At 44.5% G+C, this 17,266-nt stretch overlaps 1 protein-coding gene across 2 annotated transcripts in view; it reads left to right on the forward strand.

Annotated features, from left to right (window-relative positions):
• Positions 1–730: 730 nt before the first annotated feature.
• LOC137421739 (tRNA selenocysteine 1-associated protein 1-like) overlaps positions 731–17,266 on the forward strand; it is a 98,926-nt gene continuing 82,390 nt past the window's right edge. For both annotated transcript variants that reach the window (XM_068108076.2, XM_068108077.2), the window contains exons 1-2: positions 731–882; positions 1,706–1,803. In XM_068108076.2, coding sequence (XP_067964177.2) covers positions 751–882; positions 1,706–1,803 — 230 coding nt within the window. In that variant the 5' untranslated portion in view covers positions 731–750. The remainder of the gene's footprint in view (positions 883–1,705; positions 1,804–17,266) is intronic.

Raw genomic sequence — 17,266 nt, forward strand, 5'->3', positions numbered from 1 at the left:
CAGCGGGTTCCACGCCTCCTCCTTCTCATTCCTCACTTCCTAGTTCCTTCACCTCCTTCTCCTCCCCACCCCCGCCCCAGTATCCCCAGCAGGTGCCACGTCCTCCTCCTCATTCCTCCCCCCCCCGTATCCCCAGCGGGTGCCACGTCCTCCTCCTCATTCCTCCCCCCCTGTATCCCCAGCGGGTTCCACTCCTCCTCAATCTCCTCCTTCACCTCCTTCTCCTCCTCCTTCCCCGCCCCCCCGGTATCCCAGCAGGTTCCACGTCGTCCTCCTCCTTCCTTCCCAACCTCCACCCCCGTAATCCCCAGCGGGTTCCACGCCTCCTCGTTCTCCTTCTCCTCGTTCTCCTGCTCCTCGTTCTCCTTCTCCTCGTTCTCCTGCTCATCGTTCTCCTTCTCCTCGTTCTCCTGCTCCTCGTTCTCCTTCTCCTTCTCCTCGTTATCCTGCTCTTCGTTCTCCTTCTCCTGCTTCCCCTCCTCCTTCTGCCCCGCCCTCCGTCCCCGGTATCCCCAGCAGGTTCCACGGCCCCCTCCTCCTTCCCGCCCAACCATTCCGCGTACATCTATCACTATCAGAATTGGAGTTTTTACGATCCATGTTTTTTTTTTTTAAAACAACTTAGTCGATTTAAATGTATCAATTAAGTTTATTTTTCGAATCAAGGCGACGAAAGCAACAAATTTTGTCTTTTAAACCGATCTTAGTTTCGATAAACGTGCATGAATGAATAAAAGAGTAAATAAACGAATGAATGAGAGAAACGTTGAGATCTGCACCATATTGCTTTTTTCGGGTTCCTGCTCCAGCTTTCATACTCCCATTATCGAGCGCCTCGCTTCGTCTCCGTCCCCTCAGATGGCCAGCTTGTGGATCGGAGACGTGAGTGTGCGCCTTTGGGACACTGAGACCCCAAGGGTTCGACGTTTACTCATTAAACGAGTGCGAGGCATTCATTCGCACTCGCAGTTCGTTCACTCGCTCGGGCCTTGTCCCGGCTGCCCTAAACTCCCGACTTTCCTCGTTATCGCGGCCGAGTTGACGGACTTTCTAATTCCGTGGCGTTATTTCCCGCTTTGAACCCCCCGGGCCCATATGCACGACCCTACTGTCTCTACCGAGCCCGCGTAACCGGCCTCGTCCGAAACCCAAACGACCACGTGTGTTCTTCCTACGCCGCCATTGTCTGCGTTTGTTCTTCCATCTTCCTCGGCCGTTGTTCCTTCTTAGTGCAGTTCGGCCCGGGACGTGACCCTGTGTCATCGATGGGTGGATCGGGTCGACTGAACCCCGGATCGGCATCTGTTGAAACCGTATGGTACTTTAACAAATTGTGGTAACGCAGCACTCAGCGTGGTTTGCTCTAAAATTCAAAAGATGTCGATCTTTTTCATATTTGGTGCTTGTTCGTCGAGGTTCAGGATTTATATATTTATTCTGATTGCAATATGGTGGGAATCTTCCCCCCTCTCTACCCCCACTAATTTTTCCCCTTCCATGCGTACGTAATAAATAGACCCTCGTAATTAAGAAAAAATTCGTTGTACAGTTGGAACATCGATTTTGTATTTGTTTTGCTGTTTAAAAACTATTCACCTAAGTGTCATTGTTTGGATTTCCGGAATTCCCAATTTTTTTTGTTCCATTGGAATTCCCAATTGGATTTCCCTGTGATCCTGAAATCTCCCATTTTGTTTCCCTGCAGTTGGATCCCCTCATGGACGAGTCGTTCTTGGCGCAAGCCTTCGCGTCGGTCGGAGAGAGCATCATCGGAGTCAAAGTGATTCGAAACCGCCTCAATGGGTACAGGAATTCCTTTCCTTTTTTAAACTCCAGAGTGCTTCCCCTCTCCATTCCCTGGGAGTCTGAGCCGTGCAAGTCATTCACAGTAATTGTGATGCAATTTGAGTGTTGGAATTGCATGGTGGATGTTCCTTTGGGATGTGTTCTAATTGAACATTTAACTATTGTAATGTGCTTTCCCTTTTGGAATTTCTGACTTGTGGATCCTCTTCCTCCACAGGCTCCACGTCCTCTTCCCTCCAGGTTCCCCCTGTTCCCCCAATTTTGTTTTTTGGAGAACCTTGTTGCTCCAGTGCTGTTTTTGTTTTTTGTTAAAATTGCTTATTTGTGGCGGGAGTAATATGTGTGTGTGTGTGTGTGTGTGTGTGTGTGTGTGTGTGTGTGTGTGTGTGTGTGTGTGTGTGTGTGTGTGTGTGTGTGTGTGTGTGTGTGTGTGTGTGTGTGTGTGTGTGTGTGTGTGTGTGTGTGTGTGTGTGTGTGTGTGTGTGTGTGTGTGTGTGTGTGTGTGTGTGTGTGTGTGTGTGTGTGTGTTTTTTATGGCTTTATGGTTGGAGGAGGTAGAGAAACATGTGAAAAGGAGAGTTGTTGATTTGAAAAGAAAAGTTCGAATCAATAATCCGAAGGCAATTTTAAACAATCCAGAGACACGTGATTGCTTAAGGCAGCTTCAAACACAATATGTTATTGTTCCAATTGACAAAGCAAATAATAATATTGCATTTGTATGTAAAACATTCTACATTCAAACACTTTTGGAAGAATTGGGCTTAGACACGGGAATTTCAAAGACCTACAAAATAAGTAACGAGAACAAAACAGACTTGATACAACACCGTACAAATCACTCAACGGTGAGAAGACTGCTAGTTCCGGATAAACACCATAAATTACCATTCATTTACTGGATCCCAAAAATGCACAAACACCCTTGTAAGATGAGGTTCATCATCGCAAGTAGAGAATGTAGTTTGAAACCTTTGTCGGGCAGTATTACAGCGGAAATGAAACTAATCTATAAATGCTTAAAAAACTACCATGAAAAAGTGAAGTTTTATTCTGGTATTGAGAAATTCTGGATCATTGATAATTCCAAACCGGTAATCGACAGTGTCCACAACATTAATAACAAGGGTAAAGCCAAATGTCTTTCAACCTTTGATTTTTCCACATTGTACACAAACATTCCACATGACAAGCTGGTAACTGCATTGGACAGAGCAATAGATAAAGCATTTGCAGGAGGTAATAGAGTATACATAAATGTATATCAAAACAGAGCACACTGGTCTGTAAAGGATGATCAATATTCATGCAGTTTTTCAAAAAGTAAACCCAACGAAAGTATTCGATTTCTGCTGAACAACAGTTTATTTACATTTGGCAACAAGATACTCCAGCAGACAGTGGGCATACCCATGGGTTCAGATCCGGCCCCTTTCTTTGCAAATTTGTTTCTGCACATGTACGAATTTGATTGGGTCCAGAACATGTGCAGGAATAAATTAACAACTGCACGAAGATGCGGAAACATCTATAGGTTCATTTGATGATTTGTTGGCAATTAATGATGGATTTATACCCTGGTGTTGGGTAGAACCCAACCCAACCCAAGATAGAACCCTGGTGTTGGGCTAGCGGCTGGGGTGCCGGCTTAGGATCCTAGGATCCTGGGTTCGAATCCCGGTCGATCGCTGAATTAACGCCAGGGGGGTTGACTCAGCCTGTCATCCTTCCGAGGTCGGCTAATTGAGGACCAGTTCACTGGTAATTCCCTGTTTGTCGTTAAAGGCGGCAAGGGTTGGCGTCAGGAAGGGCATCCGGCAGTAAAACATTGCTTCAAAAAGGGGACCGAAAAACAACAACAACCACGGTTCCCGAAAAAGGCCAACCCCCGCTTGCGGGGAAAAATGGCCTCTAAAGGTGGTTTTTTTTTTTTTTTTAATGATGGATTTATATTTGAGCAGCTTCATGATGATATATATCCAAAAGAACTTGAATTAAAAAAGGAAAACCAAACTTCCACAGTTCCACTTCAGTTTCCTTTTTAGAATTACAAATTGACATCCATAATAATAAATTTCACACCAAATTATTTGATAAACGAGATGCATTTCATTCCACATTGTCCGAATGCCTTTCTTAGACAGCAAAATTCCCAAAAAGCTATTTTATGGTACGGTTGCAGGTGAAATAATTAGGACTGTGAGAGCAACCACACACGGCTCTGAACTGGTCAATAAATTACAACAACTAGTCAGACGTATGTTAGCACAGGGGGCTGCAGTTGGTAGATTAAAACAAGTTTTCTTTAAAATCACAAAACGACACCAAATCGAATTAGTGAAATACAATACGAATATTAAAAATATTATTCATGAGATCTTTATGTAAATACAGTACAATATAATAATTAAATATACTACAAATTAATGTTGCTAGGAATCATTGGTTGCTAGGATACGGCAGCATGCCAAAAACCGTTATATATGACAGTTTGAACATTCGAAATAGAGTTTGATAGAAAGGTAGGTGGTGTGGTCATGCTGTTTGGTCGATTGATGTGTTTAAGGGTAAGATGTGAATGACTTAATGATATTATCATATTATCGAGTGTGTAAGGGAAGTTATAAATATATGATAACACATTAAATCCTATTGCAAGTAAAGTTGGAATAAGTGATGTTGCATTGATGGGTTGCCTGACTGCCTGGACGCAACTGAGGTTGTGGATCCACTGATTTACCATCAATTGATGTGGATCCATGATCGAGGTTGTGGATCTGCCGTTTGGAGAGGTCCTGGGCTGAAAGGATTGAAACCTCGAGGAAGAACGGTGCCCAGCTGATGATCCATGCAGTCGGGAAACTAGTCATTTGCTTACGGGTTAAGGTTCTTGCTTTAGGTGGAGGAACTATGTTTGAGGTTTAAAATTTAAATAAAGTTGAATATGGGATGTTGTAAAATTAACATCATTTACAACAATCCTTTAAATTATTTAAGTTTAGGAACAACCGATACTGTACAATTGTGTGTGTGTGTGTGTGTGTGTGTGTGTGTGTGTGTGTGTGTGTGTGTGTGTGTGTGTGTGTGTGTGTGTGTGTGTGTGTGTGTGTGTGTGTGTGTGTGTGTGTGTGTGTGTGTGTGTGTGTGCGCGCACAAGATATCTGGAAAAGTTCTGAACGGATTTGGATGAAAGTTGGTGGGATGATTGCACTTGGGATAAGGAAGAATTGATTAGTTTTTGGTGAAGCTCAGGAAATTATTCCGGATCCAGGAAGTTTTTTGGGGAATTTTTTTTCTGTTTTCCTTCAAAAACCATTTTCTCTGCAATAATTGGACCGATTGAGAGCAAATTTTTACCATAGGGGGGACTCGGTCTGCAGAATATTTCAATTGAAATTATGACGTCACAGGTCACGTGGTTCGACCGCCATATTGTTTTGAGTGAAAAACACTAAAATCCAATTTTCTCCAAAACGCCTGAACAGATCGAGGCCAAACTTTGCAGGCAGAATCGCATACCCATGATGAACAAAAAAGTCAGCGAGCATGACATCATGCATCACATGGTTTCAGAGTTATGACGTTTTTAAGCACAAACATTTAAAACCTAGCTCCTCCCTCACTTGTGATCCAATCGAGGGGAAACTTCACAAATCTGGTGGCCTCACAAGGGCTCATCTGGTGGCCTTTGTTGCCAACATGACGTTTTTTCGAAGCTGCCCCGTGCGCTCACGTTTGCGAAGTTAAGTAATTTTTCACAATTGTGTTTTTGTCGAGACTGTATCTATCTTCCGGTGTGTGTACCTATAGTGTGTCTTTAGGAAAATTTTCGGTGTTAATTTTTCATACATGTATATTAAATCGTCGGTTAATTCGTGTCGCGTATTCTGAGGCCTATTACTAGTAGGCTTAGGCTACCGTCTCCGACCTTGTGGCTTTGTTTTCTCTCAGCGGTTCGTTGATTGCGCTGCAATTACTTTCGTTCTCTGTTTTGTCCCAGTCGTTCATCCCATACTCATTGTTTAATATCTCAACTCAAAAAAACAAAAACAAAAACCCCAAAAAATATTTCCTTCTCAGTTCTTATTCGTTTATTTGTTGTCCTTATTTGTTCGTTCGTTCTTCGTTCACGTTGTTCATGATCACGTTGTTAAAGATGTTTCAACTTTCCCCTGAACAACTGTTTTCTGTCATATATTATAACACCTTTTTCTTCTTCTCCTATAAAAGGATGCTTTCGACTTGCTCACCAAATCAGTTCATTCGAAAAAAAAATACCATCTCTTACAGTTCCTTTTTTCTACATTCCCGAAACTCTCCAGCACTCCACCCCTCCTTCAGCGTCCTCAAACTCATTTTGCAAGAAATGTTCGTTTCCCATTAATCGGACATTTTTCAAAATCCAATCTCACCCCTCCCCTCCAAATCTTCCCCATCCCTCCTTCCCTCCAAAACTTCCCCATCCCCCCTCCCCTCCAAAACTTCCCCATCACCCCTCCCCTCCAAATCTACCCCCTTACCCCTCCCCTCCAAATCTTCCCCATCACCCATCTTTCAAATCTTCCCCCTTGCCCCTCCCCTCCAAATCTTCCCCATCACCCCTCCCCTCCAAATCTTCCCCATCACCCCTTCCCTCCAAAACTTCCCCATCACCCCTTCCCTCCAAAACTTCCCCATCACCCCTCCCCTCCAAAACTTCCCCATCTCCCCTCCCCTCCAAATCTACCCCCTTGCCCCTCCCCTCCAAATCTTCCCCATCACCCATCTTTCAAATCTTCCCCCTTGCCCCTCCCCTCCAAATCTTCCCCATCACCCATCCCTTTCAAATCTTTCCCCCTTTCCCCTCCCCTCCAAATTTTTCCCCATCACCCCTTCCCTCCAAAACTTCCCCATCACCCCTTCCCTCCAAAACTTCCCCATCACCCCTCCCCTCCAAAACTTCTCCATCACCCCTCCCCTCCAAATCTACCCCCTTGCCCCTCCCCTCCAAATCTTCCCCATCACCCATCCCTTTCAAATCTCCCCCCTTGCCCCTTCCCTCCCCTCCCTCCCAAACTCCCCCCACACCCCTCGCCTCCAAGACTCTCCCTCGCTCCTCCCCTCCTAGACTCCCCTCTCACTCCTCCTCCTCCTCAAAGCATCCTCCCTGCTTCTTCCCCCTTCCAACTTTCACCTTCATCTCCCCCAACCTTCTGCCTTGCTCTTCCTCCTCCTCAAATAACACCTCACTGTGCCTCACCCAATCTCCATCAAACCTTTTGTCCGCCCCATTCTTCCCTTTCTCCAAGCTATTCTGAAATCTCTGACAAACCTTCAACAGCTCTCCCTACCTCTTCCTCCTCTTCCACATCTTACATCCACATCCCCTCCCCCCCCCCCCCTGTTCTGTATCTGATGCTCCCCCTTCCTCTTCATTAACGGTATGGACCTCAAACATCCGGGGACTTCGCTCAACCCTGACTGATCTCTCCATACAAGTTGCTTCTGACAAACCAAATGTGATCTGCTTAACAGAAACTTTCTTCCTTCATGATGTCTCTGATTCCTTGGTATCTCTCCCAGGTTACTCCCTCCTCCGGTATGATAGACCTGAGCCTCGTCCTGGAGGTGGGGTTGCTATCTTTATAAAAAACTCTCTTCCTCACTCGCCCTGCACCGCCCTCTCTCCACCTTACCCCCAGGAATACCTTTGGCTACAGCTTCCCCTTCGCTCCCACCTTTTGTTCATATGTGTGTTGTACCGTCCACCAAACAGTGATGACTCCATCTACATCTCGCAGTCTGATAATATGGACCAACTTCTTTCTACCCATCCCAACTCTCTCTTCCTCATATGTGGTGATTTCAGTTGTCACGATGCCAGTTGGCTGGGTGTGGGTGTGGGTACCTCTCTCACCAGCCATGGCTCTTCAGCAAAGGACTTCTGCGACTCACTGGGACTGACACAATCTGTCAATTTCCCGAACCGGATCTCAGTCAACGGAGCACCTTCTCTTCTGGACTTGGTTATGACTAACTTCCCTGAAAATGTCTGCTGCTCTTCTTCTGCTCCAATCGGCTCATCTGATCATGTGCTTGTCAAAGTGGACATCTCTGACCATTCTCAGAGAGCCTCCTCAGCGTCGACGAGTCTGGCATTTCACTCAGGCCAACTGGCACGGTCTTCAAGCAGCCATCAATCATCTGGACTGGTCTCCCATCTCTACCACCTCTGACATCAACTCATCCTGGGAATTCTTCCAAAGTAAATTACTCTCTCTCATGCACAGATTTATCCCATCTCGTCTTCAGTTGTCATACCCTTCCTCCCGTCCATGGTACACGGAATCTTGTGGTGAGGCAGTTGCCCAGAAACAACTTGCTTTCGTCTCCTGAAAAGCAAATCCAACGGAAGGAAATCTCATTTCCTTTCACAAAGCCCGAAACAAGTGTGTGTCCACCCTCAGGAGAGCCAGGAAACTATATCTCTCCGTTTTCAAGACCGAACTCTCTTATCTGTCTCCCTCTTCCAAATCCTGGTGGCGTCTAGTCAAATTTGTTTCTGGTGTTTGTTCCCCCTCCATCCCCTCCCTCACCTCAAACGGCTACACGGCTGACTCCGCACGTGAAAAAGCTGAATGCCTCAACTCTGTGTTTGCTTCTAAATCTTGTGTCCCAAACCCATCCCTCTCTGTACCCACCATACCCAGTCGTACCCAGCTGCTCCTGGACTCTGTGTCCTTTCCTCCTGACAAGGTGGAAAAGTTTCTGTCAACCCTCGACTCTGATTCTGCAACTGGTCCTGACGGCATCAGCCCACGGGTCCTAAAATCATGTTCTTCCGCTCTTTCACTCCCTCTCTCTGTTCTCTTCACCCTCTCCTTTGCTCAAGGTCATCTGCCATCTGCTTGGAAATCAGCCAACATCACCGCTTTGCACAAAAAAGGTGCAAAAACAGATCCTAGCAACTACAGACCAATCAGCCTTCTTACAATTATCAGCAAAGTCATGGAATCCATCATTGCTTCAGATATGAAATCTTTCCTCTTCTCCAATGGCTTGATCTCTGACCATCAATTTGGTTTCAGACCTGGTCACTCTACTCTGGACATGCTGCTTCTGCTTTCTCAACAATGGATGGAGGTCCTCAATGCCAAACAGGAAATTAGAGCTGTCTCCCTTGACATATCACGTGCCTTCGATACGGTCTGGCACCCCGCTCTGCTCACCAAACTCTTCTCCTTTGGTATCCATGGAAATCTCCACGCATGGCTGGCGGACGTCCTCTCTAGTCGTAGTCAACGTGTGGCCCTGAATGGGTTTCTGTCATCTCCTCTTCCCGTTCAGGCTGGAGTTCCCCAAGGCAGTGTCCTGGGCCCTGTGCTTTTTCTGGTCTTCATCAATGATCTCTCTGACTCTCTTGAACATCCTCTCTATCTCTTTGCTGACGACTCTACTCTCTGTCGCTCCATTCCTCATACCTCAGATCGGCAGTCCGCAGCCTCCTCACTCTCTGCAGACCTGGTCAAAATCACAGACTGGGCAAACAAGTCGAACATGTCTTTCAATCCTGACAAATCTCACACTCTTATGATGTCTCTCCGAAAAGACCGACTGGACAACCCTCCCATCCACTTTCTGAATAATCCTCTCCAAGAAGTTCTGTCACTCAAGCTTTTGGGTCTCACTATCTGCCATGATCTTTCCTGGGAAAACCACATTTCAAATCTGGCCTCCAAAGCCAGTCGCCGACTGGGCATCCTCCGTCATGTGAAGTCCTTCCTTGGCACACCTGAGCTCCTCACCACATACAAGGCTTTCATCCGCAGCTCAATGGAATACTGCTCTCCCCTCTGGGCTGGTGCTCCTGCCTGACACCTAGCTCGTCTTCACGCTGTTGAAACCAAAGCGTTCAGAATCATTGGAATCTCCCGCGATGAAGCTAACTCCAAGGGCCTTTCACTCACGCACCGCAGGCAGGTTGGTGGTCTTTCCGTCTTCTACCGACTTCTCTCTGGCCTTGCCCCCCCAGCTCTCTCTGGGCTCTGTCCCCCAAATATTCCTACAGGTCGCACAAGATCTGCCTGCAACCCTCTTATGGTTAAACTGCCAAAATCAAGACTTTCTGCTCACCTTCACTCCTTCATTCCTCTTTTCTCCCGCCTCTGGAACAAACTCCCTCACTCTCTTCAATCCCACTCCACGCTCCAGGTCTTTAAAACAGCTGTTCACCACCATCTCTTATCTTCCCCCATCCAAAACCTTGATCTCTTCTACCCCCACTTATTTCACCCAAAATCCTACACTTTTTTGAAATACCAACTTCTGTCCTGGAAGTCCTTGGTCTCCTTGTGTTTTACACCCCCCCCTCCCCCTTCCCATGCCTCCTCCCCCCAGGCCCTCTCCCTCCTGCGCTTCTCCCTGCTCTCAGGTGTGTGTTTGTGTGCTTCCCCACCTCTCCCCATCTTGTCTTCCGCTCCCTCTTTTTGTATGTTTTGTTTGTCTGGTTGATTTGTTTGTGAAATAAATGTTAGCTCTTTCACGAGCCTCAATTCAGTGTACAAAAAAAAACTGTTCAGCATATCAGTCTACTAAAATGTCCTTTTGGAATTTGCGATAGGTCACGTGGTTTGGCAGATATCGTTAATTGAATGATCGTTTTAAGGCCATTTTTCCCCGCTAAAGCGGGGGTTAGCCTTTGCGGGCCCCATGACAATCATGGTTCCCTGTTCGAGACAATGTTTTTATGGCCGGTGCCCTTCCTGACACCAACCCTTGGTCATGCTCTTACGATGCGCAGGGATACGGTGTGCCTATTCTAAACCGGGGTACACACCGGGATCATTCATCCCAGCAAGCTGGTACTCAATTTGCCGACCTCGGAAGGATGACAGGCTGAGTCAACCCCGCTGGCGTTAATTCAGCGATCGACCGGGATTCGAACCCAGGATCCTAGGATCCCAAGCCGGCACCCTAACCGCTAAGCCAACGCCAGGCATATCTATATATATAAAGTAGAGTTGGCCTCTATCTATGATCTCTAAGATCTCGAGAACCCGTGGACGGATTTGCGAGCGGAAAGTACTGTTCGACTCGGGATGGTCCCAGGAATGTCACGGAGACATAAACATTTAAAAAATTTCGGGTTTTAAAATTAGCGTATTATTAGCACTAGCAGAAGAGAGAGGGATTCGAAGGGAGGGAGCGCAGCGCTTCTAGCGCTTCTGACTACAGCACACCTTAAAATTAAAAAAACTTCGGGTCTACAATCTCTAAGATCTCGAGAACCCGTGGACGGATTTGCGAGCGGAAAGTACTGTTCGACTCGGGATGGTCCCAGGAATGTCACGGAGACATAAACATTTAAAAAATTTCGGGTTTTAAAATTAGCGTATTACTAGCAGAAGAGAGAGGGATTCGAAGGGAGGGAGCGCAGCGCTTCTAGCGCTTCTGACTACAGCACACCTTAAAATTAAAAAAACTTCGGGTTTTAAAATTAGTGTGTTACGCGTAATTAGCGCTAGCAGAAGAGGGAGGGAATCTAAGGGAGGGAGCGCAGTGCTCCCTCCAGCGCTTCTGTTAGCGTAATTAGCGTATTTCGGAACGTTAATTTTTCAACTTCATTATTCGGAATGAGTACGTCCCAGAGAACCTTCGTAACGTTAATTTTTCAACTTCATCCGATTGACATGGGACCAACGGCATGTGACAAAGAGTGAAACATACAGGCTACATTTATTTGACGACAATGAGTTCCGACTTCCGACCTCGGTGGGATGACAGGCTGAGTCAACCCCCCTGGTGTGAAGGGGGAGGAGGAGGGGAGGGGGAAGAGAAGGGGAGGGGAACGAGGGGGAAGGGGATGGGAGGGGGGGAGGGAGGGGGAGGGGGAAGGGGGAGGGGGAGGGGGAAGGGGGGAGGGGAGGGGGGGAGGGGAAAGGGGGGGGAGGGGGAGGGGAGGGGCCCTTCTTCCCCTGGGCACCCCCGCACCCTTCCCTCCCCCCTTCCCCTCCCCCCTCCCCCCCTTCCCCCTCCCCCCCATTCCCCTCCCCTCCTCTTCCCCCTCCCCTCCTCCTCCCCCGCTTCCCCCTCCCCCCTCCCCCCCGTTCCCCTCCCCTCCTCTTCCCCCTCCCCTCCTCCTCCCACTCCCGTGCAAAGCCGGGTACCTCTGCTAGTCGTTAATTAAACGCAAATAATAAAAACATTTATATCCCTTGAACCACTTCATTGATCGACATGAAACTTCATACTGTAGTAGAGGTCATGAAGAGTAACAAGTGTGCAAAATTTGAAGATGATTGGATGTACGGTCTGGAAGCTGGAAGTTGTTATTGCGTGAAGAAGAAGTCTTTGCCTGTGGACGATTAATTATTTATCACATGTACAGACATGCCGGCATCGTTTGACACAATGTCCCGGGTTAATTTGAACCTCAAATAAAATTATAATTCCAGATTTGTCAATGGCTGAGGTATATTAACAAATGAATGAAACAGATTTGGCAAAATTTGAACTTTTTAAAAAAGGATCGCATTTTCACCCAGGGTTGTGAGAGGCTGAAGAAGAAGAAACCTCGCATGGGCTTCCCAGACCAAAAAATAATTCTGGCTTTGCGATTTTCAGGTTTATTTATCTATATATCTACATATCTGGGCAGTGTCTTGTCACTGAACTACTCCCTGAAACTTTTATTTCCATGGTTGTGAAGTGTTTTTAATAACGTGGTGGTGGTTTTGAATCACGTGGTGGTGAGGTATTTTGAATTATGTGGTGGTGAGGTGTAAAATGATGTGGTGGTGAGGTGTTTTTAATTTCGTGGCTGTGAATGAATGAAAGATCGTTTTAAGGCCATTTTTCCCTGCTAGAGCAGGGGTTAGCCTTGCGGGGCCCCATGACAATTCATGGTTCCCTGTTTGAGGCAATGTTTTTATTGCCGGATGCCCTTCCTGACGCCAACCTTTGGTCACGCTCTTACGATGCGCAGGGATACAGTGTGCCTATTCTAAATCGGGGTACACACCGTGATCATTCATCCCAGCAAGCTGGTACTCAATTTGCCGACCTCGGAAGGATGACAGGCTGAGTCAACCACCCTGGCGTTAATTCAGCGATCGACCGGGATTCGAACCCAGGATCCTAGGATCCCAAGCCGGCACCCCAACCGCTAAGCCAACACCAGGCTGAGGTGTTTTTAATTTCGTGTTTTGTGGCTATGAGGTGTTTTTAATTTCATGTTTCGTGGCTGTGAGGTGTTTTTAATTTCGTGTTTTGTGGCTGTGAGGTGTTTTTAATTTCGTGTTTCGTGGCTGTGAAGTGTTTTTAATTTCATGTTTTGTGGCTGTGAGGTGTTTTTAATCTTATATATATATACTAGCAGAAGTACCCGGCATTGCTGGGTGGGGGAGGGGAGGGGAGGGGAACGGGGGGGGGGGGGGAGCGTGCCCTTTGGCAAAGCAAGCGATTTTTTTTTTGTCATAGCATTCATAGCGTTTCATAGCAATTTTTTTTTTCATAGCGTCATTTCGTTCATAGCGCCATAGCGATTTTTTTTTTCATAGCGTCATAGCGATTTTTTTTTTTCATAGCGTCATAGCGATTTTTTTTGTCATATCGTTCATAGTGTCATCACGTGATCGCTCTGAGCGAATCAGCGCCCACCTGCTCTGATTCCGTTGATTCCGTGCGCTGAAATGCGCTGAGGTAAATATGAATAAAAAATATGGATCGTCAAATATTTTGAGTTCGGCCATGTTCGTCCCAGGCTCAATGGCCATGTCTATGCCAAATATCAAGCACGTTAGCCTCTCCGTTTAGGAGTTTATCGGTAACATTACACACACACACACACACCACACACACACCACACACACCACACACACACACACACACACACACACACACACACACACACACACACACACACTGTTTTATAGATATAGTGCATGGCTCAGATAGTGGGTACACTTTACTATGCTTGCATGAATTCCCCCAGAAAATAAAAATGAGGTGCCTAGATACAAAACTAATTGTCAGATGTGAAGGCAGACACCTTGGTGGACCTGTAGAAACCAGCAATACAAATGATTTTAATTATGATTTTTATAATATGAATGTAAGTACGTCAAAAAATGGCCTTTATAATATAAAGAAATGTTACATTTGTGCTCTTTAAAATGTTTTTCTCATTGCATGTGTCGTTCCTGTTGATTATTTTCAATGTAGTTACTCTTAAAATAAAACTGGATGTCACTACTATGTGTTGATCATGTTTTGTGTTCAACAGTCAAGTTTCCAATGCGTTGTAGGCCCGCCAGAAAAACAAGATTCGCACATAACGCTTGGTGTCCGTTGCAACAGAGAAAATGGGGGAGCCAAGGCTGATATTGTTTCCTTAAATTTCCGTCCCAAATATGGCCTTATTTATTGAAAATAAGTGGGAAAACAAGAAGAGAAAAAGAGGAGGTCAATGTTGTGATCGGAAAATAAAAAATCTGGACAAATATAATTCTTCGCAATTTTTGTGTCAGCCCCGTCACGTGCGTATCACTCTCTCCTCATCCATCCGAACGATAGATCGCCGTCTTCGGAAAATCATGCTTGTTTACCAAGTTTCCTGCTCGGTGAAAACAATAAGACCACACACGCGCACTTGCAAACTATCATTCTCCGGCAAGCTCAGCATTCGTCTGCGACTCTGCGTGTCCGTGTCTCCTCACTAGCGTGACGTGCGAATCCGAGTTTACAATTTCGACTCGCGGAGCTCGCCGTCGTCATATCATTCTTCACTTTAACCAGTATTTGAATGTTTTCAGTTGAATAAAGACCTGCAAGGTAAGAAGTATGAATCTACTTTATTACCAAAAGGAACGTTTTGTTAAAATTCTAAAGAAATTGCATGAATTTTTACGATATATTGTGCAGAAGTTCATGGCTTTTCTGTTTAATTTTCCTCATGCCTCTCTTGGTTGGCTCATGCTGACGCATGTTACGCGCCATTGTGAAGATCAACATCGTCCCGATATTGTTCTCTACTGAGTTTCTCTCATGAAGTACTGCTTTTCATTTGGTGAGGCAAAAATAATTTGTCTCCATGAATAAAAATGTGTGTTTCGGTAAATTTAAGCTATCATATTCGGCACGTCATGCTGACACTGAAGTTGTAATACCGCACATAACTTGGACACGCATCCTGCGATGTCCACGTTATGTGCCGAATGGCTTTCATTTCTATCGGTGAATCTCGAGTAAATGATCAGAATTTGTCCACATTTATTGATTTACGATCACTGTTCATCACAATTTTTTTTTTTTTTGTATACTGAATCGAGGCTCGTGAAAGAGCTAACATTTATTTCACAAACAAATCAACCAGACAAACAAAATATATAAAAAGCGGGAGCGGAAGACAAGATGGGGAGAGAAGGAGAAGCACACAAACACAACATTTGAGAGCAGGGAGATGTGTGGGAGGGAGAGGGCTTGGAGGGAGGAGGCGTGGGAAGGTGGGTGGGTTAAGTATAAAACACAAGGACACCAAGGACTTCTAGGACAGAAGTTGGTATTTCAAAAAAGTGTAGGATTTGGGGTGAAATTAGTGGGGTAGAAACGATCAAGGTTTTGGATGAGGGAAGATAAGAGATGGTGGTGAACAGCTGTTTTAAAGACCTGGAGGGAGGAGTGGGATTGAAGAGAGTGAGGGAGTTTGTTCCAGAGGCAGGAGAAAAGAGGAATGAGCAGAGAGTCTTGATTTTGGCAGTTTAACCATAAGAGGGTTGCAGGCAGATCTTGTGCGACCTGTGGGAATATTTGGGGGACAGAGCCCCAAGAGAGCTGGGGGGAGGGGGGGGGGCAAGGCCAGAGAGGAGTCGGTAGAAGATGGAAAGACCACCAACCTGCCTGCGGTGAGTGAGTGAAAGGCCCCTGGAGTTAGCTTCATCGCGGGAGACAAACAGATAAAGAGTACAAAGGATATAAAATAGACATGTTAAGATGGTTAAATGCAACAAACTGCAACTTGGTAAAGTTGTTTGGTAGAGTTGTTTCAACACCATATGTGAGGATAAGGTACTGTTATTAATATCTAGCTCATGGTGATGTTGAAATTGGTCATATTAGCCAAAGAATTTCAATTGGGTTAAAGTGTAACATTACAACATCGAGTTTGGTGTCCGAGTTATGTGCATGTCCTCGATGCATCTTTTCATGTTTCTGGAAATATATTGACTTTTTAGGGTCCATTAAAATACTTCCAAATGTGTGTGTATTCTCCTATGTCTTTCGAACAATTTTACACTCATTTTGCTGAACACTTTTTTTTTCTTTTTCTAAGTATGCATATTGTGTGGTGTTGGCCCATGCTGGTGATATGCACATAACGGTGTCCAAATTTCATTTGCCCAAAATTTTGTGACTGAAGCAAATTTGCTGAAATATTTGTTGAGCATGATGCCCATAGTGATCAAGATTGAGCTTCATATTACATTAAAAAAAACAACACACACACACACACTGCAAATAACCGATTAAAGTGGACACCGAGTTATGTGCAAATCAATATAAGCCTGTATTGAGTGTGTTGTATGTCTTCGCTAATAATTTTTTAACCGAACATGCTGCAGGTCTGAAATTATAGATTTAGATACTTAAATACACTTACATTAACATAATAGGTTGCATTTTATATTCCCTTGAACAACATATTTTGCCCTTAATGTAACTATGGGTGTACCCACTATCTGAGCCATGCTTATATATATATATATATATATATATATATATATATATATATATATATATATATATATATATATATATATATATATATATATATATATATATATATATATATATATATATATATACACACATACATACATACATACATACATACATACATACATACATATATATATATACATACATACATACATATATATATATATATATATATATATATACATATACATACATATATATATATATATATATATATATATACATATACATACATATATATATATATATATACATATATATATATATATATACATATATATATATATATACATATATATATATGTATACATATATATATATATACATACATATATACATACATACATACATACATACATACATACCTTGACTTACGAGTTTAATTCGTTCTGTGACCGAGCTCGTAACTCAATTTGCTCGTTTCTCAAATTAAATTTCCCCATTAAAATGAATTGAAATGCTAGTAATCCGTTCCAGCCCCCCAAAAACCACACCAATTTTTTTTGTTACGTGTTTTTAAATAAGAAAAATGTACTTTATAAATAACAAATAATGTATAAACGAGCACGAGCTCGTATATACTGTACATAATAAAAGAGAATGTAAAGAAATAAACTGGTTTTATTAAGTGTATTTACCGTTATATACGTCCTCCTCGGCATCTTTTTCCAGAAGAGCCCTGTCTCGTCACAGTTGAAGATTTGCT

The sequence above is a fragment of the Myxine glutinosa genome, chromosome 2 (assembly GCF_964187855.1).
Source record: "Myxine glutinosa chromosome 2, kmMyxGlut1.1, whole genome shotgun sequence".
Classification (NCBI taxonomy): domain Eukaryota; kingdom Metazoa; phylum Chordata; class Myxini; order Myxiniformes; family Myxinidae; genus Myxine; species Myxine glutinosa.